This window comes from Phaseolus vulgaris, chromosome 3 (genome assembly GCF_051622355.1).
Source record: "Phaseolus vulgaris cultivar YP4 chromosome 3, ASM5162235v1, whole genome shotgun sequence".
Classification (NCBI taxonomy): domain Eukaryota; kingdom Viridiplantae; phylum Streptophyta; class Magnoliopsida; order Fabales; family Fabaceae; genus Phaseolus; species Phaseolus vulgaris.
Window position 1 is genome coordinate 36,338,015 of NC_143500.1, and position 24,861 is coordinate 36,362,875.

General features: G+C 32.2%; 3 protein-coding genes across 3 annotated transcripts; all 3 read left to right on the top strand.

Moving 5' to 3' along the window:
* The first annotated feature begins 419 nt into the window (after positions 1-419).
* LOC150028824 (uncharacterized) lies at positions 420-1,625 on the top strand. The gene has a single exon (XM_090300141.1). The coding sequence runs from the start codon at positions 420-422 to the stop codon at positions 1,623-1,625; it is 1,206 nt and encodes a 401-aa protein (XP_090156267.1).
* A 42-nt stretch (positions 1,626-1,667) lies between these two features.
* Positions 1,668-3,322, top strand: LOC137805884 (uncharacterized). Its single transcript, XM_090300786.1, has one exon. It carries the CDS (start codon positions 1,722-1,724, stop codon positions 3,318-3,320), a length of 1,599 nt encoding a protein of 532 aa, XP_090156912.1. The 5' UTR covers positions 1,668-1,721; the 3' UTR covers positions 3,321-3,322.
* Positions 3,323-3,795: 473 nt separating this feature from the next.
* On the top strand, positions 3,796-6,557 carry LOC137805883 (uncharacterized). The gene is made up of 10 exons (XM_068605774.2): positions 3,796-4,001; positions 4,076-4,318; positions 4,406-4,859; positions 4,945-5,138; positions 5,243-5,478; positions 5,564-5,731; positions 5,805-5,912; positions 5,989-6,064; positions 6,141-6,236; positions 6,318-6,557. The coding sequence occupies exons 2-10, from the start codon at positions 4,166-4,168 to the stop codon at positions 6,423-6,425; spliced, it is 1,593 nt and encodes a 530-aa protein (XP_068461875.2). The 5' UTR covers positions 3,796-4,001; positions 4,076-4,165; the 3' UTR covers positions 6,426-6,557.
* The last annotated feature ends 18,304 nt before the right edge of the window (positions 6,558-24,861 follow it).

Here is a 24,861-nt window from a genome sequence, read left to right on the forward strand (position 1 = left end):
TGTATGCTATTTCAAATTTGGCAACATTGTATGATGATATTCCGAAAGACGATCCAACCTGATCCGTAAATACACTAATACCCATAAAGTTAAAATATATAGTTATTTGTTGTGTTATTCAGAGAACATAATAATGGATCGAAGTTGGATCAATTACAAACGCACAACAAATGAATATGAGAATGGAGTACAACAATTTCTTGAATTTGCAAAGGTGAATGTTCCGGATAATAATGGAAGATTTTATTGCCCGTGTGTGAATTGTTTGAATGAGCGAAGACTACCGACTGAAGTTATTCGAGAGCATGTTCTTTGTGATGGTTTCCTAAAAAGTTACACAAAGTGGATATGGCATGGTGAATTAGTAGACATACCAAGTGTACATATGTTTGAAGTTGAAGCACAAAGTTGATTTAGAGATGGATGATCAACTAGAGGAAATGATCCGTGATGTAGGATATGATGCCTTCCAACATGCACATGTGTATGAAAATTTGTGTACTGATGCTGAAAAACCTTTATATCCAAGATGCACTAAGTTCACTCGATTGTCGGCGGTATTAAAATTATTTACTGTGAAGGCAAGAAATGGGTGGACAGATAAAAGTTTCACAGAATTGCTTGAGTTGTTAAGTGACATGCTTCCTGAAGATAATACGTTGCCAACACGTAATTATGATGCGAAGAAGATATTGTGTCCAATGGGTATGAAGTTTGAAAAAATTCATGCATGTCCCAATGATTGTGTGTTGTACAGGAAGGAATTTGATAAGTTACATCAATGTTCACATTGTGGGATATCACGATACAAGAAGAAATATGATGATTTTGAACATGATGTTAAGAAGGGTCCTCCTGCAAAAGTGTTGTGGTATCTTCCTATAGTTCCAAGGTTGAAAAGATTATTCAGTAATGCGAATGATGCAAAACTTGTTAGATGGCATGCAGATGAACGTAAAAAGGATGGTAATTTAAGGCATCTAGCAGATGGTTTGCAATGGAAGAAAATTGATTCCATGTTCCCAAATTTTGCCAATGATCCAAGAAACATTAGGCTTGGACTTGCAACAGATGGAATGAATCCATATGGTAACTTGAGTAGTAAACATAGTTCATGGCCTGTGTTGTTAGTGATTTATAACTTACCACCATGGTTGTGCATGAAACGCAAATATGTGATGTTATCTTTGATGATCTCTGGTCCAAGACAACCGGGAAATGACATTGATGTTTATTTGAGCCCGTTGGTTGAAGATTTGAAGATGTTATGGGAGGAAGGTGTTGATGTGTTTGATGGGTACACAGGTGAGTCCTTTAAGTTGCATGCCATGTTATTTTGTACGATCAATGACTTTCCAGCATATGGTAATTTGAGTGGATACATCACCAAAGGCCACAAAGCATGTCCTATATGTGAAGAAAACACATGTCATAATCAATTACAACATGGAAGGAAAACAGTGTACCTTGGACATCGGAGATTTCTTAAATCAAACCATCCATATCGTAAATTAAAGAAACCATTTAATGGGTGTCAAGAAAACAAATTAGCTCCAACAGCTTTAACTGGATTGCAAGTATATGAGCGTGTGAAGGACATCCAAGTTGTGTTTGGAAAGACATAAAACAAAGCCATAGGAAGTAACATATGGAAGAAAAGGTCAATATTCTTTGATCTCCCTTATTGGAGGGTGCTTGATGTGAGACATTGTATAGATGTCATGCATGTAGAGAAAAATGTGTGTGACAGTATTATCGGAACACTCCTCGATATTCAAGGGAAGACAAAAGATGGTGTCAATGCTCTTTTGGACATGGTTGAAATGGGTATAAGAGAACAATTAGCTCCACAGTCTCATGGTAAGCGCACATACTTGCCTCCGGCATGTCATACGTTGTCTAAACAAGAGAAAAAAAGTTTTTGTGAGTTTTTACAAGGCGTGAAGGTTCCACTAGGTTATTCTTCCAATTTCAAGAGACTTGTATCCATGAAAGATTTGAGATTAATTGGCTTAAAGTCTCATGATTGTCATGTTTTGATGCAACAAATATTACCCGTGGCTATTCGAAATATATTGCCTAAGAATGTCAGATATGCCTTAACTAGATTGTGCTTCTTTTTTAATGCAATATGTAGTAAAGTTTTGGACCCTGAGAAGTTGGATCAGTTACAAAATGATGTTGTAGTCATATTGTGCCAATTGGAGATGTACTTTCCTCCATCATTTTTTGATATTATGGTTCACTTGATTATTCATTTAGTTAGAGAAATTAAAATTTGTGGTCCAGTATTCTTACGATGGATGTACCCCATGGAGCGATACATGAAGATATTAAAAGGGTATGTAAAGAATCAATATCGTCCTGAAGCATCAATTGTTGAAAGATATATTGCAGATGAAGCCATTGAGTTTTGTACAGAATACTTATCAGAAGTTGAAGCGATAGGGGTACCTAAGTCTCGTTACCATGGAATAGGTGTTGGTAAGGGTACTCGAAGTGCAAAAGTTATAACATTGACACGAGATGAAGTTCTTCAAGCACATTTTTATATACTGAATAACACTAAAGAAGTCATCCCCTACTTAAATGCTCATAAAGATATTGTGAAGAGAAAAAACCCACGGATGCCTGAGAAGTGGGTGATTAATGAGCACAACAAAAGCTTCTTGAAGTGGTTTAAACAACAAGTTCAAAATGATAATACAACTTCTGATACATTAAATTGGCTAGCATCTGAGCCAAACTTTGAAGTCATAAGTTGGAGTGGTTATGATATAAACAATTATTCATTTTACACAAAATTTGAAGATGAAAAAAGCACCATGCAAAATAGTGGAGTAATGGTGGTGGCTGAATCAATGCATTTCTCTAGTTCAAAAGATCAATATTCTGTTATGGCATCAATGTGCTACTTTGGTGTAATTGAAGACATCTGGATGATAGATTACACAATTTTTAGAGTGCCTGTCTTTAAATGTAAGTGGGTTGACAGTAATAGTGGCGTGAAGACTGATGATCTAGGTTTTACCTTGGTTGATCTGGAAAAGGTAGGTTATATTGAAGAGCCATTCATCATGGCATCTCAGGCAAAACAAGTGTTTTATGTTACTGATCTCACTAACAAACGGTGGTCAGTGGTTCTCCATGGAAGAATCATGCATGGTACTCATGAGAATGATAATTTAACATTCGATATAAGTGAGACTCCATCTTTCTCCACAAATATGCCAACCTTGAATGTCGATAATGAAGTAGATGATGTGCATGCCACACGTGATGATCATCATGAAGGATTGTGGGAGAATGTTCCAATTTGACAATGTAAAACATTTATTTATGTTTATCCTTTATATTTTTAATAATTATATGTTTAGTTTTTTACTAATAATTTACAATCTAATAATTTGAACAGAGATATGTCTAATCCATCTGATATCTTCCCTCCTTCACAAGATGGGGACAAGAGTCAATCATCTACCCATAAAAAAGGTAGGTGTGGGACTAGGTTGAGAGAGTTGACTATCAGCCGCGATGCTAATCAGAGATTGCCAATCCAGTTTGATATGCAGACGGGTAAAGCTTTGGGAGAGCATAGTACAAAATTTACTAGCTATGTGGCCTTGCTTGGTAGAAGCAAAGTTAGTATTCTTATTGATGATTGGGAGCATGTTCCAGAGATGGTGAAGAATCAAATTTGGCAGAGTATCATTGTACGAAATCTTAACTTATTTGTTTCATTGTAAGCATACATAATTGCTATTTAACATATATAATTTATATTTATTGTACATATCACATATGACGTCCCAAACAATAACTTATTGAGGAAAAAGTGGATTTCATATGCTGGGGCACGATGGAAGGGTTTTAAGAGTGACCTTACTAGTCGTTATATTTATGGTGCCTTGGGTGAAAAAAACCCCTGTGAGCAATATCAATTCCTCGATGAAGAAACATGACAGACTTTTCAAGAAAGGCGATTAGACCCTACCTTTCAGGTAAATTAATATCATATGTTGGTTAAGTGTCTAATTATCATGCATTATAATAATTTAATTTATGTATATAATAGGCTAAGAGGAAAGCTGCACAAGAGATTCAAAAAAAGAATGTTCACCCTCACAGACTATCTCGTGGGGGTTATGATAAATTAGAGCAAAAAATGATTAAAGAGATATCTTCCTCTCACTCCACCGAGGACTCAAATTGTAGCATTATAACCCGTCCTCCCCGACATGAAAAATGGAAAAGAGCTCGCCAAAGACCATCAGGGGATTACACATCTGAAGAAGTTCAAAGCGTAGCTAAGCGCATTGTTAGTAACTTATATTGTATGTCATGTTTGAATGTTTATGTTTATTTGCACATATTTTAAAATAAGTTTTAAAAATTTGTGTTGTAGGATGAGTTGGTGGAGCAAAGCACGCAGGGATTGTTCATTCCACAAGGGCGTGAGGACATATTGACAGTTGCCATTGGTCGCCCAGAGCATCCTGGACGTGTTCGTGCTGCAGGAAGAGGGGTGGGAATTCGACAATTCTTTGGTCCTCCACCTCGGTATTATAGTAAATTACATCTTAGTGAGACCGAGATGGAATCCCTCAAAGAAGATATTAGGAAGGAAATTAAAAAGGAGGTATATTCTGAATTGAAGAAAGAGTTGTTATTAGACATGCGAGCAGAGTTAGCATCCAAGTCTGTTAAACCTTCTGTTGCCCCTTCAGAGCCTTCCCCTATTCGTATAAGTACAAAGGAGAGTTGTGATGCTCCTGAAGGATCAGAGGAGGTTGGTCCTACTATCCTTGCAGACTGCGAATTGTATATTGATGATCCCCTCGAGTACTTGGTGGCCTTAGGTAATTTTTACTTTAATGATATTGTTTGATATGTTTTAGTCTAATTATATTATTTAATTTCTTTCAATTACATTATTTGTGTTAGGTAAAATGTATACATTAGGGTCAATTATCCACCACCAGAAAATTGCAGATGATATGATAAGAGTGGTTGTTGTAGACGTTCGGGATGCTGTTGCTCGAATCCCTGTGCCTACTAAGGAGGTTCAGACGGTGGGAGAAGCACCTGGGAATTTCATTCTTTGGCCAGCTAGATTAGCAAAACCAATTATGTTGAGAGTAATTTTCTTTACTTGTTTTAATTATGCATATGTCTTTTTGTAGGTATTATAATTAATTAAATTGATATACTAGTGTTACTTAATTTTTTTATATATGCATAGAATGATACTAAAAGAGTAAAGGAAGTTGTGAATCATTCACAACAACATCCAAGTACTTTTCAGCAACTCGGTGCAATGGCAGCGACTATCAGGATGCAACCTATACAATTAGATATGCCACTGGAAGTTGTAGGCAGGACTAAAAACATCCCTTTTTTTCTGTGCCAAAGGGATATTTTTGATATTCTCACCGGTACTGATATGATATGCGTATCAATAATACAACTTTGGTTAATGTAAGTAAGCTTCCTATAATAACTTTTCATAAGTTTTAATATATTCAATATGTTGTTATAACAATATTTTTTTTCAATGTTCAAGGTATTTACATCATCTGTGCATTGAGAAAAAAAATGTTAACATATATGAGTTTCTTGACCCTGTTGCCATTCAGAGTGTTGGGAATAAAGCTAGTGAGGTGCAGATGTATTTCAAAGAGACATTTCAAAATGGGAACAAAGAGGTGTACTTAGCACCTTACTTGCATCAGTAAGTATACATTTATAAATTAATGCACATCTATCTAAAATTCAATTGTTACTAATATTATTTCATCTTGTAGGGGCCATTGGCAATTGATAGTAATTATTCCTCGACAATCTCTTGTTGTTCTCTTGTGTTCATTGCACAAGAAAATTAATAGTTTGGCAATTAGAAATATACTGGATGCGTAAGTTTTCAATTATTTTGTTATGTTATATGATTTTATAAATAATATAAAATTTAATGTATGTAACTATTTGTAGAGCTATGGAAGCTCATTTAAGGTTGCAAGGACTTCCACATATTGCTAAGAAGAAGCTACAATACATTGCACCAAATGTAAGTAATTCATCTTACTAGTATGAAATTGCAATGTATAAATTATTATATTATTCTATTTGTATTTAACTTGTAGTGCTCATATCAACCGGGAAACTATGAGTGCGAGTATTATTTGATGAGACATATGCATAAAATTATATCTGCTAACATTAAGGACTCGTGGAAGGAGGTAATATATAATTAACTCAAATATGTTAAATATGTTAAATGTGTTAAATGTTAATTTCATCTTCAATATTTGATTATGTAGATATTCAATGATCCATCTCCATTGAAGTTGGAAGTGCTACAAGAGGTTCGAGAGCAGTGGGCATCATTTCTTTTAAGTACTGTAAATTCTCATGTTAAAACTAGTTAAATGTTTTGTATGAACTTCAACATATTCACTTTTAAGTATTTACTCTAAATGATAATTTTAGAACTAGTTAACAATTTTGTATGAATTTCAACATATTAACTTTTAGTTAAATATATCATTATTTATATGCTAGATCGTTAAGATTTTATTTTAAAAATATTTGCTTGAGAATTGTGATTATTATGCAGGGTACTTTATGCATGTAAGAAAATGAATATATCAAAAAAGAATTAAAAAAAAAACGCATTCTATGACGGTTAAAATATTATCAATCATAGAAAATAACATATTTTATGATGGTTAAAACAATATGTGTCATAAAAAGTAATATTTTTTTATGATAGATGTAATTTTAATCGTCATAAAATGTGTTATTTTCTATGATGGTTAAAAATAAATTAGTCATATAAAGTAAATTTTTTATGATGATTTTTTTAAATATGACATAAAAAATAAAGACTTTTTATGTTGCCTGCATCTATAACAGGTCTAAAACCGTCATAAAAAGGTATGTTTTAACCGTCATAAAACGTCATTTTTCTATTAGTGATTATAATATGTTTTTTTTTTACTTCTAGTTTTATTATTCTCTTAAAAAGCTGTCCAACAAATTAAAATAAAGAGCATTATTAAAAAAAAATATTTGATGAAAAAACTTAAACAATCAGGCTTGTTGTTTACTTAAAATTAATCTGTTCAGTTTTTTAAAATTAAAATTATTTTCTAAGTTCTCTTAAAGATTTCCCACCAAATAAGTAAATCATATAAGTTCAGGCATTGGATTAATTTCAGTTAAAAATAAATTGGACATTTACTAATGGTCCTTATTATGGATGATTTTCATTTTTTGAATGGTTAAACAAAAAAAAAAGAAGAGAACTTTGATTGAGACTTTGAAACCAAGATTTAGGAAATATTATTTCAACTCAACAAGTAAAAAATGTTTTGATGAGTATAGTAATAAGTATTTTAACTAATTTGACGTTATCTAACGTGTTTGTTTTAAAAATACCTCTAAATTAATTTAAATGTGATTATAGTAAATATGATTAAAGGTAATTCATTTTTTTTATTGTTTATATAAAATTAAAAATTAAATGAACTTATTAACATTTTAAAAAGAGTTCACTATATTTTTTGCAAAATTATTTTTCTGTTTATATTTAACCTTGAATTAATATCTCTAATATTTTTATATATAATATAGAGTAATCATAAAATATTGGAAAAATACAAGAGTTTTTAAGATGTCTGAATTAATTAATTAATTATTTGTATTAATTAAAATATTTGTATTAATTAATTAATTATTAATCAAACGTTAAATATCAAGATAATAGTATTTTGTTATTATATATTAGCTTTCAATTAATGAAAATTCAGTTAAAAAAATTCTCAACTTCCCAAATACTCTTATATATATATATATAAACTGTACTTGATTACTCTTAATTTTATATAAAAGTATTATTACAAAAATAGTTTTTTATTAAAAATATTATTATTTAAAAATTTAAAATTAAAAAATACTGTATATTGTTTTTGAAATAGAAACCATGGTACAACTCAAATATCACAAACATTCAATATATTGACTAGTGGTTACTTAATCATCAATTTTCACCGCAAATTGGTACTCCCACAATTTCATTTTAGTTTTTTTTTTTAAAATTCACACATTAAAAAAAATGAAAAACAAGTAAATCAATAATTTTTATACTTTTCTCTATTTCCTCTTACGTTGCACAATTAAATTAAATAGAGAAAAATATTCTTTTGACACCACTTTTTTTATATACATTCATTTTGATAATTTTTAAGTAGTATTAAGTAGTATTTTCAGCATGGATAATTCTGCAAGATTTGTTACCAAAATTCGACGTATTCTTTCCTGTAGTCATGGTTGTCTGCCTTTCAATTATTTAGGAGTGTCTATTTTTGTTGGTGCTCCAATGTGTTGATTTCTTCAACCTTTGTCTGATAAAGTCAAATTGAAGTTAGTAAATCTCTTAGCATGATGAGCTGGACAGTTGGTCAATACGGTGATGATTGTTAAGAAGTGGGCTTTAAGCCTAACTCATCCCCATAAAACCGGCTCATAGGTTGAGGAGACACCTCAAAGTTGTTAATTTTGCTGTTGATGAAAAAGTTTCAGAATAGTCGACACCTTCAATCTGAGTGTACCCCTTTGCGACAAGGCGCGCCTTATATCTGTCGACGCTACCATCTGAGTTGTACTTTATTTTATAGACCCATTTGCATCCGATGGGTTTCTGCCCAGCGGGTAACGGTGTCAAGGTCCACGTTTGATTTAGCTGCAAGGCGGAAAGCTCTTCGTCCATTGCTTTTTGCCAATTTGGATCAAGGATAGCTTGAGCATAAGTGTGAGGTTCTTTGGTGGCTGTGATGTTAGCAAGATATGCACTATGTGTAGAAGAAAATCGTGAATTAGAAAGAAAATGATGCATAGGATACCTGGTTCCATTCGGTCGGTCTTGGGCAGTGGTCGAATGATTGGCTTGGGATCCCGTTACGTAGTCTTGAAGCCAGGAAGGTTGGGTTGATGTGCGACTGGATCGTCGAACAGGAAGGTCGGTTGGAGAAGGTTTGGTAATGGGTGCTAAACTTCTTGGCATTGGAGAAGAAGGTTGGTCTACTGAAGGTTCAGGTGTATTATGACGAGTAAGAGAAGAAGGTTGGTTTGATGGAGGTTCAGGTGCATTGTGACGAGTAGGAGAAGAGAGTTGGTTTGATGGAGGTTCAGGTGTATTGTGACGAGTAGGAGAAAAAGGTTGGTTTGATGGAGGTTCAGGTGCATTGTGATGAGTAAGAGAAGAAGGTAGATCGAGTGAATGTTGGACAGGAGTAGGTAAGTCAATGTCAATAGTGGGCAAAATACCTTGTAATGGAGGTGAGGATTGTGTCTGTGACTGTTGGCAGAATGGGAAAACAGTTTCATGGAAGATGACATCCCGACTTGTAAAAAAAGTGCCTGCATCTATATCAAATAATTTGTATGCTTTTTGACTGTGAGGATAACCAATGAAAATGCATTGTCGGGCACGTGGATCAAATTTTTGCTAAGGTGAAACAACAGTTGCGTAACAGAGGCAACCAAAAGTTTTTAGGTGAGAAAGTGAAGGTGGTTGATTATATAGTAGCTCAAAAGGTAATTTATTTTTTAGTAAAGGTGATGGCAAGCGATTAATGATATATGTGGCGGTTAAAACGCATTCTCCCCAAAATTCTAATGGTAAATTGGACTGAAATAGGAGGGCTCGTGCTGTGTTTAAAACATGTCTATGTTTGCGTTCTACTACTCCATTTTGTTGAGGAGTGTAAACGGAAGTGCGTTGACATTCAATACCTTTTTTGAGAAAAAAAATCATACATTGAAATAAATTTCAGTCCGTTGTCAACGCGGATGGTTTTAATAGATGCCTGAAATTGATTTTGTGCAAATGTAATGAATGACTCTAAGAGATGTTGGGTTTCAGATTTGTGATTCATAAGAAATAGCCAAGTACATCTAGTATAGTCATCGACTATAGTGAGAAAAAAACGTTTTCCAAAATGAGTTGGGGTTTTGTGAGGACCCCAAATGTCACAATGCAATAGATTAAATGGAGAATGAGATTTTATTGTGCTTAAAGGAAAGGGTAGCCTTGTCTGTGGACATGAGATTTAAATTAAAAGAAGGAACACTCGGTTGCTCCGCTATCCAAAATCCATGGTTTCTTAAAAGCAGAATTAGAAGAGGAGTTATGGGCAAGCAGACGTACGAGGTTTCTATCGGACTCGTTACTGGTGCCTTCTTTACAAGACATGATTTTTTATTTAGGGGATAGAAATGGAGAGGCTATCAGGGCACCAAGATCGGTGCTCTGATACCATATTAAGAAGTGGGCTTTAAGCCTAACTCAACCCCATAAAACCGACTCATGGGGTGAGGTTTGCACCCACTTATATACTATGAAAGGCTCTAATCTCTAGTCGATGTGGGATTTCCAACACACCCCTCACGCCGAGGCTACCAACTCGTGCGTGGAGATATATGTTTCATAGTATATAAGTGGGTGCAAACCTCACCCCATGAGCCGGTTTTATGGGGTTGAGTTAGGCTTAAAGCCCACTTCTTAACATGGTATCAGAGCCTATCTTAGCGAGTATTTGTTGGGTTTATCAGGCCACCCGCCATCGGGCCGTTATCGGACCACCCATAACATATATCTCCACGCACGAGTTGGTAGCCTCGACGTGAGGGGTGTGTTGGAATCCCACATCGACTAGAGATTAGAGCCTTTCATAGTATATAAGTGGGTGCAAACCTCACCCCATGAGCCAGTTTTATGGGGTTGAGTTAGGCTTAAAGCCCACTTCTTAACAATGATTGGATTTCTAGCTTATAACTTTAATATGTATAAATGACCTATTTCACTTCTTAACAAAGTTGAGCAGTGGTATTGAAACTTTATTTGGACTGGTGATATTCTGAAAAAAGGTATAGTCATCGTGAATTGGGATACAATTTGTTTTTCTCTTGACAATAGAGGTATAGTCACCGTGAATCGACATGGACTTTTTTCTTGGATTCTAGATGAGTCTAGTCGTTTCTCTACTCTATTGTTAAATAATATTTTCTCTTATATAATTAGTTTAAGACTAATAAGAAAATAATTGAAATTAATATAGGTATTTATTAAGTGTTATAATTATCAGTGAAGAAAAATAACAGTCAATTTAAAAGAATTATAAAAAGGAACTTAAACAACACATGAAACGAAAAATATTTAAAAATTAATTAAAAAAACTTAATCCAAAACGGAGTACTTCAAATAAAAGGGGCGTATTTCATCTGTTTCCAAAATATCTCAATTCCAGCAATCAGTGAAAACTTCAAAAATAAAATAAAATTAATGAATCAATTAGATCTTTATGTTTGGCAGGCATGCATGTATATACAAATATCTAGATACAAAGCTTAACAGACTAAGTCATTCATGGGTTTAAATAAGACTGTCTTTTTTCCTGAGGCTCCCTTTTCACCTAAAAAATTAGTACAATACCTACTTCTGCTTTTCTTCAGCTTAACTATCCTCAAATATATAATGATTCCCCTTCAATTTCATAAGCCTTCCAAATATGAGAAAAACTAGCAAAATACACTCTTTTTTATTTTATTTTTTTTACATTAAGTATTAACAAATCAATGGTATAAAATTGATGATGGATAAGAAGAGATTTGCAATAGTTATATATTATTATGAATTATTTTAATTGATGCGAGATTTTTAACACATTCTTCTCACGTCACACGTCAAGATCTATCAATTAGACTATCAATTAGATTATATATTAAATGTTACAATAACAAATAATTTGATAAAGTGAACATTTTTTGATAAAATTAGTTAAAATTAAAAAGGACTCTAATATGTAGATCTATAACGACGCTAAACAAACTAATAAAAACTATTTAGTGATTAGAAAAACATGATGCATTTGAAACATAAGAGAATGGATGTATAGTTTACAAAACTCTATGCAAAGTCTGACATGAGAGAGTAAAGGAAGGAAACATGAGCCAGAATGACTTTCCAGCAATACCCACAGAGAGCACATGCCGGCAAGCCATCCCGGCTCACATCTACTCTCTCTACCGTCATGCAAGACACTTGAGAGCAACCTTCCTTCTTCACCTTCTTTCTTCACCCTCATTCAACCCTATTTATAACCACACCATGTCAAACTCAAAGGACAATAACTTCACAAATTACAACTACACACGTCTTAAAACTAAAACTAAATCATAAGTGCTTCCCACAGAAATTGTAGCAACTTGCAATATGCACATATACAGGTCCCACGTGCTCTATCCAAAACCATTCTTATTGTCTGGAATCAAGCAAATGCTGAGTTAGCTCGTTGTCTTCCTGAAACCGTGTGCGTTGACTAAGTTACTATGTGGGAATAGAATATCTAAACAAGTTAGGCATGGATGATTTGGCATTGTCAATCAGAATCTGTTCTCACTCACAAATCTTGCTGATCAGAAAAGAACTTCTGATTACATTTTGACTTTAATCCGTTTCGTGTCGGTATGGGCATAGATGTTAGTTAACATTCATTTGTCACTAGATCTTTTCTGAACCAATTATTCTCCCACATACACATACACTGTATCAGTCTAAGGTACACTTCACATACTGTATCAGTCTAAGACAGAAAGATTACGAAACAATTGTCAAAAAATGAGGTCATAAAATATTATAAAACACGAAACAAAACATTTTTACGCGTTAAGCTTTTATTGGTAATATTGAAGAAATTTAAGAAAAAAATAAAATATGTTTTAAACGCAATCAATTATGTCGTAAATATAAATCGATTATGCATATATGTGGCAAATATTATATATATATATATGTGTGTATATTACATTTTAATATATATGTATATATGGTGTTTATAATTTGTTTATTAACTATTAATATTTTATTAATATATGTTTTTATATTATAACAATATAAATAATTAAAATAATAAATTAAATAACTTTTTGATATTTTGTGAAAAATATTTTAATTTTAATTTTAAATATAAATTTTTATAATAATTTTTAATTTCAAATTTATTTTCATTCATATTTGTATTTCTAAAATAAATTTTTATATATTAAATTTTTTTATTTTATCATATTAATTAAATTATTTATCTTTTCATTCAATTTTACTTTTCACTTTCTTTTTCTTTCTTTATTTTCTTTTATACTTTCACCATTTTTTTTATCCACAAAAAATAAAATAATAGAATAAAATAGAACAGAGATATTCTAATAACAAAAGATATAGTAATTAAGTTGAGAAGACATTCTTTGCATAAAAAAAAGAAAAAGTTGAGAAGGCATCATGTTCTTGTCACGTAGCGTAGTTTGACTTCCAACCTAATCCAAAGAGTTAGTTTCCTTCTGATCTTCTTCCTTGCTAACAAGAATTTGCTTTTCTTCTATCCATTGTCTTTGCACGTGTAAACCTCTGTGATCTTCGTCACTGAGTTTCTAATCGGAAAGGAAACATTGATTAGCAAATATGCTAGCATAGATGTCTTGTCGGGAACATATTTACTATATAGATAATTTTGCATTTATAATAAACTCATTTTTTCCCTTTATCACAATTATATTGTTTAATATAATAATTGTTTTGAAAAAGTATTTAATTATAATTTAGAATTTGTTATCATAATAGAGATTATGATATAGAGAAACAAACCTCTTATAATAATTATTAACTAAATAGTTTTTTTTTCATAGGATTACTATTATAGAATATTACTAATCCGGATATATTAATAGATATGTGATATTATTTATTAGATGAATATTAATAGATTTTATTTGTTAATTTAATATATAAATTGGATGTGGTCATTAAATTGGCTCAAAGGAGGTTTCTCAATTGTTAATATTACCTTAATATGTCAATAAGAAATTCTCAAAAAATAAATAATTTTTTTTACTTAAGATAATCATTGGTAATTGATATATAAATTATTTATTATATTTTGCTTCAGAACATCTTGTGCTTTAGAGCCTTATAGTTGAATGTATATTGGATATAGTTGAATGCTTGTGAGATTAATGATGATTTAAGAAAGGATCCATCAACTCTTGGTAATGAGTTATTGAGTTTGAGCTCTATGATAAAATTAAAACATTGACCACGGTACATTAATGAAGGAAGAAAGAAGTTTAATTTTTCTTAAGTTATCTATGATAAATTAATTTATTGGAGTTTGACATAACAGTAAATCATCACTTGTCACATTTATAGTATATTGTAACACCCCATAATTTACATATAACTATTATAATACCGGTTCTACATATTTCTATACAAGCTTACAGTTTTTTTCAAAATATTCCTAATACGTGATTAGGACATATAGAAATACAAATATTTACAATATAAGTTTCAAAATCAACGCCTTAAAACTCTTCTGATCCTCAGACACCTGTAAGATCATCTGCTCGTGTACGTAGTACAGTCATCGCAGTTCAAACACAACAAGAAAAACAAGGGTAAGCTAGTGAAAATAGAATTTTATAATATACACAATTAAATCAAAAGAGAAAACCAAGTTACATGATCAATTTCTCAAATTATACAATCTTCTTCAAATCCCAACATTAAAACAATCACATAGATCTCACATGGATCTACACATCCAAGATATTCAACAAACAACGTCTTCCGGAAGACCCGTATTAAGTAAGTCCTACCAGAGACTAACACCTGATTCAAAGATTTCCACCGAATCCAACATAAAGGATCAGGGTAAGTTCAATACAACCCAAGCCGTGCATCTCATATGTCACGGTGTGCATGAACTCCCCCATCAGCTTCTCACCACCTGATATCTTAGTCTATATGACTTAGATCATCAGTGAAGCTCGGAGATCTCTGTTACCACATAGGCATCAATACTTAATACACAACAGACATCAGTCCATACATTATCCCAAATGTATGAATTCAATTCCATACCATTCCGTCATACAATATCATTCAAAAATTGATCCACAATATTCAAAAGTCTATTTGACATGAAAAAAAACAACACTTTAATACTAAATCATCAAAATATAATATTTTTACAAATTTAAATAATATACAAACAAACAACCCAATATATAAACACACAACATTCCTGCAAGAGAAAATTGAATATTGGGACCACGTCCCTTCCGCATTCAGATCTTCTATCGTAGGGTGCTATTAAAAATTAAATTTAGCTTCCCTTACCTCAATTGCTTACTTTCCAAGCAACTTTTAGAATTTTATTCCCCACCGTTTGGATAAGCTTCAAGATTTACGGGCCTAATGTAAAATATTCAAACAGAACAAAATTTTAGTATATAATAGAATAAGTTGAGAGGATTAAACTTCTCAACTGACCCCACCAAGATTGATGACTAAATCCTAAGGAAAAACAGAGAACAAAGGATATTTAGAGTAAAAATGAACTTACTCTGTTTGAAAATCTGATCGGGTAGAAATGTTCCTGAACTCCTCAGCTACAGCGTGGTATGATCAGATTCTAAAATAGATGAAGATTGGGAGAGAAATTAAGAGAGAGGGAGAGAAGAGAATTGGAGAGAGAGAGAAATGGAGATAAGGAAGAAAAAGAAGAAGAAAGAAACTGTGCGTGAGGGAGGGTCTCTGTTTCTGCTTTTTTTTAAAAGAAAAGGTGCTATTACATTATCTCCAACTACAAAAATTTTCGTCCTCGAAAATGAACTTACCAATAAAGAGACTAGGGTATGATGCTTGTATCTCCTCTTCAATTTCCCAAGTGGAGTCTCCAGAGATGAGATCCCACAATACTTTCATTATGGGAATACTTCTTCCACGAAGTTGTTTCACTTGTGAATCTAAAATTTTGATTGGCTTCACTTCAAACGACAAATTTTCTTTGACCTGGATGGAATCAGACTCTAGAATGTGGCTAGGATCAGGTACATACTTTCTTAGCTGGGATACATGGAAAATATTGTGAATGTTAGCTAAAGAAGGAGGCAAAGCAATTTCATAAGCCACAGGGCTTATTCTCCTGAGAATTTGATAAGGTCCTATGAACTTAGGAGTCAATTTCTTGGATTTTAGTGCTCTTCCTACACCAGTGAATGATGTAACTCTTAAAAAGACATGTTCACCCGCAGAGAATTCTAAAGGTCTTCTTCTTTGATCTGCATAAGATTTTTGCATGCTGAGAGATGTTTTCAATCTTTCTTGAATCATTTTGACTTTCTCATTGGTTTGTTGTATTAATTCTGGTCCAATTAACACACTTTCACCATCCTGAAACCAGCACAGAGGTGTCCTGCACTTTCTTCCATACAATGCCTCGAAAGGAGCCATTCCTATGCTAGCTTGGTAACTGTTATTGTTAGTGAACTCTACCAAAGGTAGAATTTCATCCCAACTGCCCAAATGATCTAACACACAAGTCCTAAGAAAATCCTCTAAGGACTGGATAGTTCTCTCTCATTGTCCATCAGTCTAAGGATGATATGCTGAACTAAGTCTGAGTTTAGTCCCCAAAGCTTCTTGAATCGTTTGCCAAAATCTGGAGGTGAATCTGAGATCTCTATCTGAAACTATTCTGGAGGGTACACCATGCAATCTGACTATTTCATCTATGTAAATCTGGGCCAACTTCCGCATAGAGATTCTCAAGTCTATAGGTAGGAAGTGTGTCGTCTTTGTCAACCTGTCGACTATGACCCAAACAGAGTCATGTTTCCTCAAAGTACGTGGTAAGTGGGTAACAGAATCCATTGAGATACTATCCCACTTCCACATTGGAATGTCTAACTGAGTTAACATGCCTCCAAGTCGTTGATGTTCAATCTTTGATTTCTGACAAGTGAAGCAAGCAGCTACAAACTTGGCTACATCATTCTTCATGCCATGCCACCAATAAGACTTCTTGAGATCTTGATACATCTTGGTCATCCCTGGGTGTAAACTGAGTTTACTTTTATGAACTTCAGATAACACTGTTTGCTTTAGTTCATTATCCTCTGGTATGCATATTCTATTTTTGAATCTCAAAATATCATCCACTCCTAAAGAGAAGTCTTTAGCTTTGTCAGTATTTAATAAGCCCATGATGTTCTTCAATTTTGAATCTTCCAACTGCTTCTCCTTCACCTTCTCCAGAAATGGGTATTACAACTAATGCAATTTGAAGACATGGAAACCTCCAAATTCATACTCCTGAAATCTTCAATCAATGCTAACTCTCTAATAATAAGCGAAGACATTTGTATCTTTTTACGACTCAACGCATCTGCAACAACATTTTCCTTCCCAGGATGGTATATCAGCTGGAAATCATAGTCTTTTAAAAATTCAATCCATCTCCTCTGCCTCATATTTAACTCATTCTGATCAAACAAATACTTCAAGCCTTTATGATCACTAAACACATTAAAACTAACTCCGTAAAGAAAATGTCTCCATATTTTTAAAGCAAAGACAACTACTGCCAATTCTAGATCATGAGTTGGATAATTTCTTTCATGCACCTTTAACTGACGAGAAGCGTAGGCAACAACTTTCTTATTTTGCATCAGAACACAACCTAATCCCTGATAGGAAGCATCACAGAAAACTTCAAAAGACTGATTGGTATCAGGGATTGTCAATACAGGAGCATTAGTCAACCCTCTTTTCAACTCTTCAAAACTTTTCTCACATTGTTCAGTCCATGCAAAAGGATGATCCTTTCTAGTCAATTGTGTCAAAGGGGCCACTATTTTAGAAAAACCTTCTATAAATCTCCTGTAATAACCTGCTAACCCGACAAAGCTTCTAATTTCAGTAACTGTTTTAGGACGTTCCCACTGAAGTACAACCTCCACTTTAGAAGGATCTACTGATATTCCCAGTGTAGAGATGACATGTCCTAAAAATTGTATTTCTGACATCCAGAAGTCACATTTTGAAAGTTTAGCACATAACTGTTTTTCTCTCAAAATGTTCAGGACGGTTTTAAGATGTTTTGCATGTTCTTCCCTTGTACGATAATAGATCAAGATATCATCTATGAACACTACCACAAACTTATCAAGAAAAGGTCTGAATATCCGATTCATATAATCCATGAAAATAGCTGGAGCATTAGTCACCCCAAATGGCATAACTAGAAATTCATAGTGACCATACCTTGATCTAAAAGCAGTCTTCTGAACATCTTCCGCTTTCACTGAAATTTGGTGATAACCTGAGCACAAATTTATCTTAGAAAAGACAACTGCCCCATGCAACTGATCCATCAAGTCATCAATTCTAGGAAGAGGATATTTATTCTTTATTGTTAACTTGTTTAATTGTTTGTAATCTATGCATAGACGTGACGAACCATCTTTCTTCTTCACTAATAGCACTGGAGCTCCCCATGGAGAAACACTAGGTCGAATGAGTTGCTTTTCCAATAAGTCTTATAATTGTTTCTTCAATTCAGCTAACTCCACTGCTGCCATCCGATATGGAGAAATTGACCTAGGGCCTGCTCCGGGAATCAAGTCTATTGCAAACTCTATCTCTCTTTTAGGTGGAAGTCTAGAAATCTCATCAGGAAATACATCCATAAACTCTTGAACTACAAATATATCTTTTTGTACTTTATCAGTAACTATAGAACAAGTCAAGAGCATAAAACATTCTGCACCTTCTTGTATCTCTCTCTCAAACTGATGAACCGAGATAACCTGTACTCCTTCTAATTTAGGGAAAATTAACTTCTTCCGACCACAATCTATAAGGATATGATTAGCAGACAACCAATCCATTCCCAATATAACCTCCAAATCTTTTAGAGGTATACAAATCATGTTGATCTTATATCTCTGCCCATCTATAATTACTAGACACTCAGCACACATGGAAGAAGTTACTATAATACCTTCTGTTGGTGTAGATACCACCAACTCAAATTCTAATTCTCGGACTGGCAACATAAGTTTCTTAGCACAATCAAAAGATATAAAAGAATGGGTTGCCCCAGAATCAAACAATACAGATAACTGTGTTCCAAGGATAGAACAAATACCTCTAACAAGGCTATCAGACTGTGAAGCTTCAGCTCCACTAATAGCAAAAACTCTGCCAGCAGCTTTGGGTTTTTGATTACTATTTTGTTGTACTTACTGCACTCCGCCAGAATTTGGAGCTCCCAATTGGACACGACAGTCTTTTGTTGCATGACCATACCTGGGACATCTATCACATGTCACATTTGACACTGGATGAGGGCAAAATCTAACAACATGTGGCCCACCGCATCGAAAACATCTGAAACTAGGTGGTGATTGAGAATTGGGTCTTCCACTGCTATAAGATTGAGGTCTGAAATAAGGTTTCTTTCTATCTTCATATTTAGGCATGCTTTTAGAAGGTCCTCCCACTTGAGGCTTAGCAAGTCTGCTACTACTTTTCAAACTCTCCACTTCTTTTGCTTTCTCCACTAGAGCAGGGAAATCTCTAATGGACATAGGAATCACCACTTCTTTAAGTTCTTGCTTTAATCCAAACTCAAATTTTCTACATCTCCAAGCCTCAGTCATGGTCTGGGTGTAGAATCTAGCTAGGTGTTTGAACCTAGTAGCATATTCAGTGACTGAAAGATTTCCTTGTTCCAACTACATGAATTCAATTTCTTTTGCATACCTGACACTATTAGGAAAATACTCCTCTAGGAATCTTACTTTGAAGTTCTCCCAAGTAACATCTTCACCTTTGTCTTCCATCATTTGCTTCATGCCTATCCACCAGAATTCAGCTTCTTCAGTTAGTACATAAATGGCATAGGATAACTTTCTCTCTTTAGGGCATTGAGTAGCTTCAAAGATTCTTTCTATGTCTCTCACCCACTGGTCTGCTCCATCTGGATTTACCTTGCCATTAAATTTGGGTGGATTGTGTCTCAGAAAATCCTCCAGACTAAAGGTATGGGGTTGTTGATGAAGCTGAGATGCTTCTGCTACTAATCTAGTTGTTTCTAATTGATGAAGGGCGGCCTGATGCTGTTGTGCCATAGTAGCACTCTGTTGTTGCAAGGCTGTTTGATGAGCATATATTTATGCACACACAATAGCCTTAATCATAGATTATTGGACTATAATAATAAATAAATCCATTTTTTTAATTAATATTCTTATAATTGGGTTTATTTGGGCCTTAACTATTATTATTGTTAATTTTGTGTTTTTAGAGTAAATTATCCAAAGGAAGCTTCTACCTTTGTGAATGGGCCAAATATGCAAAAGTCCAAGTTGCTTCTTGAACCAAAACAGAAAAAATATTCTGAGGAGAAGAAAGAGAAAATAAAAGCTACAAGATTCTAGAAACAGAATTGAAAGCAAATCTTCTGCAAAATAAAAAGAATTATGGAAAGTGGAAATTGTTTACAAAATCTAAATTACAATATTTTCCCAAGATCCTTGGAGCAGAAAAGCCCTATAAAAGGACACAAGCGTCAAGGAGAGAAGAGAGAGCTTCATAGGGTTTTCTTAGTTTATTTTCTTCTTATTAATTCTTTTGTTTTGCCTCCGCATGGAAGGCTAAACCTTTTGGGTTGATTCTTTTGTAATTCCCCATTGAGTTCTGAGGTTTTGTTCAATAAAAGTTTCGATTTTTAATTCTCTATAGCAGTTGTTTTTATTGTCTAATCTCCTGGAAAACTGGTTTTTGTGAGAGGTTGTACTTGAACGCATGATTGAGAGTTTTCCTTATCTTAAACTTTGGTTTCTTAGTTAGTTCGCATTGTTCTAATTAATTTCTTGGGCGCATGATTCAAGGCAGAGGAGGTAAGCATTCCCATGGAGTATACGCATGGAACAAAATGGGTATTGATTAAACTAGTAGACGCATGCTTTACTGGTGAGTTTCAGTTAAATCAGATCGGCGCATGTTCAATCTGGTTTAGCTCTGTTGGAGGATTGAGAAAAGATTAATCTTTAGAGAACCTGTGAAGAATTCAATGGTGGAAGAACTTGGGATCAACCGCTTTTTATTTGCTATTTTAATCTCTTTTATATTTTCTGCACAACTATCTCAAACCCCCTTTTCATCTTTATTGTTATTGCTAACTTTTATTGCTTGTAGATAGATTTTAAACCCTGATCAACTGATTTTACTATTGGATTCGTTGGGAGACGACTTGGGGTCATCTAGCCACAATTATACTATCATCTCTCTAGTGTTAGACAAGTCTACGCTAGAATCATATTAATTTGACAGCAAAACGACAGCAATCACTGTTGCCATCATCTCTAATGCCCGAGCTAAGTTGGACATATCTACTGGTGGAGGAGGAGTAGGTGGTCTACGTGCCATCTACTAAGCACATAAAGAATTGGGTTAGAAATTACTAAAATTTCCAACTACATCTTTAAGACAAATTAACTTCAAAGAAATAATCATACGAAACAGGTAAAAACCAATCAAAACTTATCTCTAAAATGTACTCTAGCTACTTAGAATTAAGATAGAAAATAATCTTGATCTAGTCATGAGTGTGCACCCTCACCACTCTATCAAGATTCTTTTTCATTCTTAATAACTTCATCTTTATTCATAACAATTAACTTGACTCAAACACAAACAAGGTTTCAAGAAAAAACAACTTTGTCAAACATCTTAATAGAAATTTTTAACTAAGTCTTGAGGCTAGACTTAAACAAAAATCTACACGCAAGAGAAACAAAATAAACCCAAAATTGAATATTGGGACCACGTCCCTTCCGCATTCAGATCTTTTATCGTAGGGTGCTATTAAAAATTAAATTTAGTTTCCCTTACCTCAATTGCTTGCTTTCCAAGCAACTTTTAGAATTTTATTCCCCACCGTTTGGATAAGCTTCAAGATTTACGGGCCTAATGTAAAATATTCAAACAGAACAAAATTTCAGTATATAATAGAATAAGTTGAGAGGATTAAACTTCTCAACTGACCCCACCAAGATTGATGACTAAATCCTAAGGAAAAACAGAGAACAAAGGATATTTAGAGTAAAAATGAACTTACTCTGTTTGAAAATCTGATCGGGTAGAAATGTTCATGAACTCCTCAGCTACAACGTGGTATGATCAGATTCTAAAATAGATGAAGATTGGGAGAGAAATTAAGAGAGAGGGAGAGAAGAGAATTGGAGAGAGAGAGAAATGGAGATAAAGAAGAAAAAGAAGAAAAAGAAGAAGAAAGAAACTATGCGTGGGGGAGGGTATCTGTTTTTTTTTTTTTTTTTTTTAAGAAAAGGTGCTATTACATATATAATAAAAATTGTCTTAAGAAATACATGTGCGATACTATATGTTACTATGGATAACCAAAATACTTTTGGTCCTGCCAAATTTCTGTTGATTCCTGTGGCAGAAGAAGACTATATTTACCTTGTATCAAGAAATAGGGATATATGTTTCAAAATCTTGAATCAATATCTACTTATTTACTTATCAAAGAAAACTCAAACAAAATGTTTGTCACATCAACATAATTATAATACCGTTGTATAGTTTTTTATCAATAAAAAATATATTAAATAAAAAACATTGAGAATGTTTTAATTCATATAAAAAAAACAAATAAAAGATGAACAAATTACATCTTACTAGACAAGAGTAAATCAACAAAATATTATTTTAGCGTCCTACAATATCAGCATTAACCTCAATAAACATTAATATAATAATAATAATAACACAACACTAAAAAAAAACATTAAATAACAATTAAATTTTAAAAAAAATAAAAAAAATAATCACTATATTAAATAAATTAGATATTATCTTAAAAGTTAAAAAATTATTGATATTTAAAATAATTTCTATTATTAATAAAAAATTATAAAATAATTTTTAAATTAGTATCTAAATTAATTAACTATAAAGATTTTGGCTACTAATATTTTACATTTTAAATTAATCTCTAAAAGATAAATGAAAATTAATTTAAAATATAAATAATTAATGAATAAAATCTTATAATTAGTTAAATATTAATTTAGAAACTATTTTATAAATTTTTATTAATAACAGAAACTATTTTAGATACCAATAATTTTTAGTTTGTAAAATGATTTCTAATTTAATCAATAAATATAATAAAAATACATATTAATAACTAAAATTTAAATTATTTATTTTATTATAATATAAAAAGAAATATTAATTATTAATAAATAAATTATACACATTATACATATATTTATATTAAAACATAACTTTTATATATAATCAATATATATAATTTTTTTTTATAGAAAAATACTTACCAAATATCTCCAAAACAGTGGAGAAAGTTACAGGGAATGAAAATATCTTATTTTTAGTGATTTTCAATTATTTATTTATTTATTTTCTAATTTTCTCCACCTTAATACAAATAGGCCTTGATTTTAAATTTTAAATTTATTTTAATTTTAATTTATATTTCTAATTTTTTATAATATTTTATAATTTATTATATTTATCAAATTATTCACAAACTTTTTCTTTCATTTTTTACTTTTTTTTTCTAAATCTAAATAATCTCACTTTTCATTCTCTTTTCCTTTTTTTTTTCACTCTTTCAAATTCATCTTTTTAGTAAAAATACATACATGATAAATGTACAATTGATAAAATTTGTATATTATATTCTTTTATGGAAACTTCATTTAGGAGTTTTACGAGAAAAATATATTTGAATTATAAAAGTAACATTTTTCTTTGATTTACAGTTTTTTAAAATTTACAATATTACTTATACTAAATTCAAATAACCAGTCATGTGTTAATCTATATTAGAAATTAACTAAGTATTAAACATAATATTAGTAAAATAAAGTATAATTATTGATTTAATTGATCTTATGTTCAGATTTAGAATTTCTCTTCCTTAATTGCATGTTTTTTTTTATAATGTTTTAGTAACTTTTTATTCTCTTAACCATTAACCATGGCACAGAAAGTTTTAAATGTGATGTCTAACATCTGTTATAAATTACTTTTAAAGATTAAATAAAAAAATTCTTGCGAGATATTTGAAAGCGTTAGAGTTTTTTTTTTTTTCTCTTTTCTTATTTTTTTTAAGTGATAAATCTTTAAGACACTTATTCTTTGGGTTACTCTTCAAAGTGACATGATTTATCCATCCCTTCTACCAATCCATATTCTACTTTCTTTTGTTACTTATTTTTGTTTCTACATGAATTTTTTTAACTCACCATAAACACATACTTCCATAAACTTTGTGATGAGTTCTTCTATAAAGAATTGAGATTGATTTTCTTAGTACCTTTATGAGTTACATCAAAATCTTCTCAACCTTTGATGTTCATATCACGTCAAGTCTACTTTTTGAATTTCATTTCATTTATATCTAATATAAACTAAAAACAATGTATCATCTAACCTTATTAATTTGTAGCATAAACACTATATTATCTAGCAATGTAAATATCATATAGTTTATTAGGATCTAATTGCATAAACACTATATTATGACATGATAGTGTTTAGTATAACGATATAATTATTTTTGGACCTACTCTAATGTTGTACACAAAATTATATATTGTAGAATAGAAAACTAATTAGTACAATACTTACTTCCAAAACAATGAGAAAGAAACATAGTTATAAAGATTATCTTAGTTGCAACGTATCACCCTGTGACACCATAGAACTATTATTGTTTTTTTTCTTTGTTTATTGACTTGGTTCACGATCCCTATATCAATATATTGATAGAAATAGCAATACTGAATACTTATAGAGAAGGAGTAAAGTGTTAGGATTAAACTAGAGAAATCATGTCTTATAGATGCTGATGTTTGTAATATTTTTTCTAATAAATCAACTCAAGGGTTGCTTACAATTTAATGATA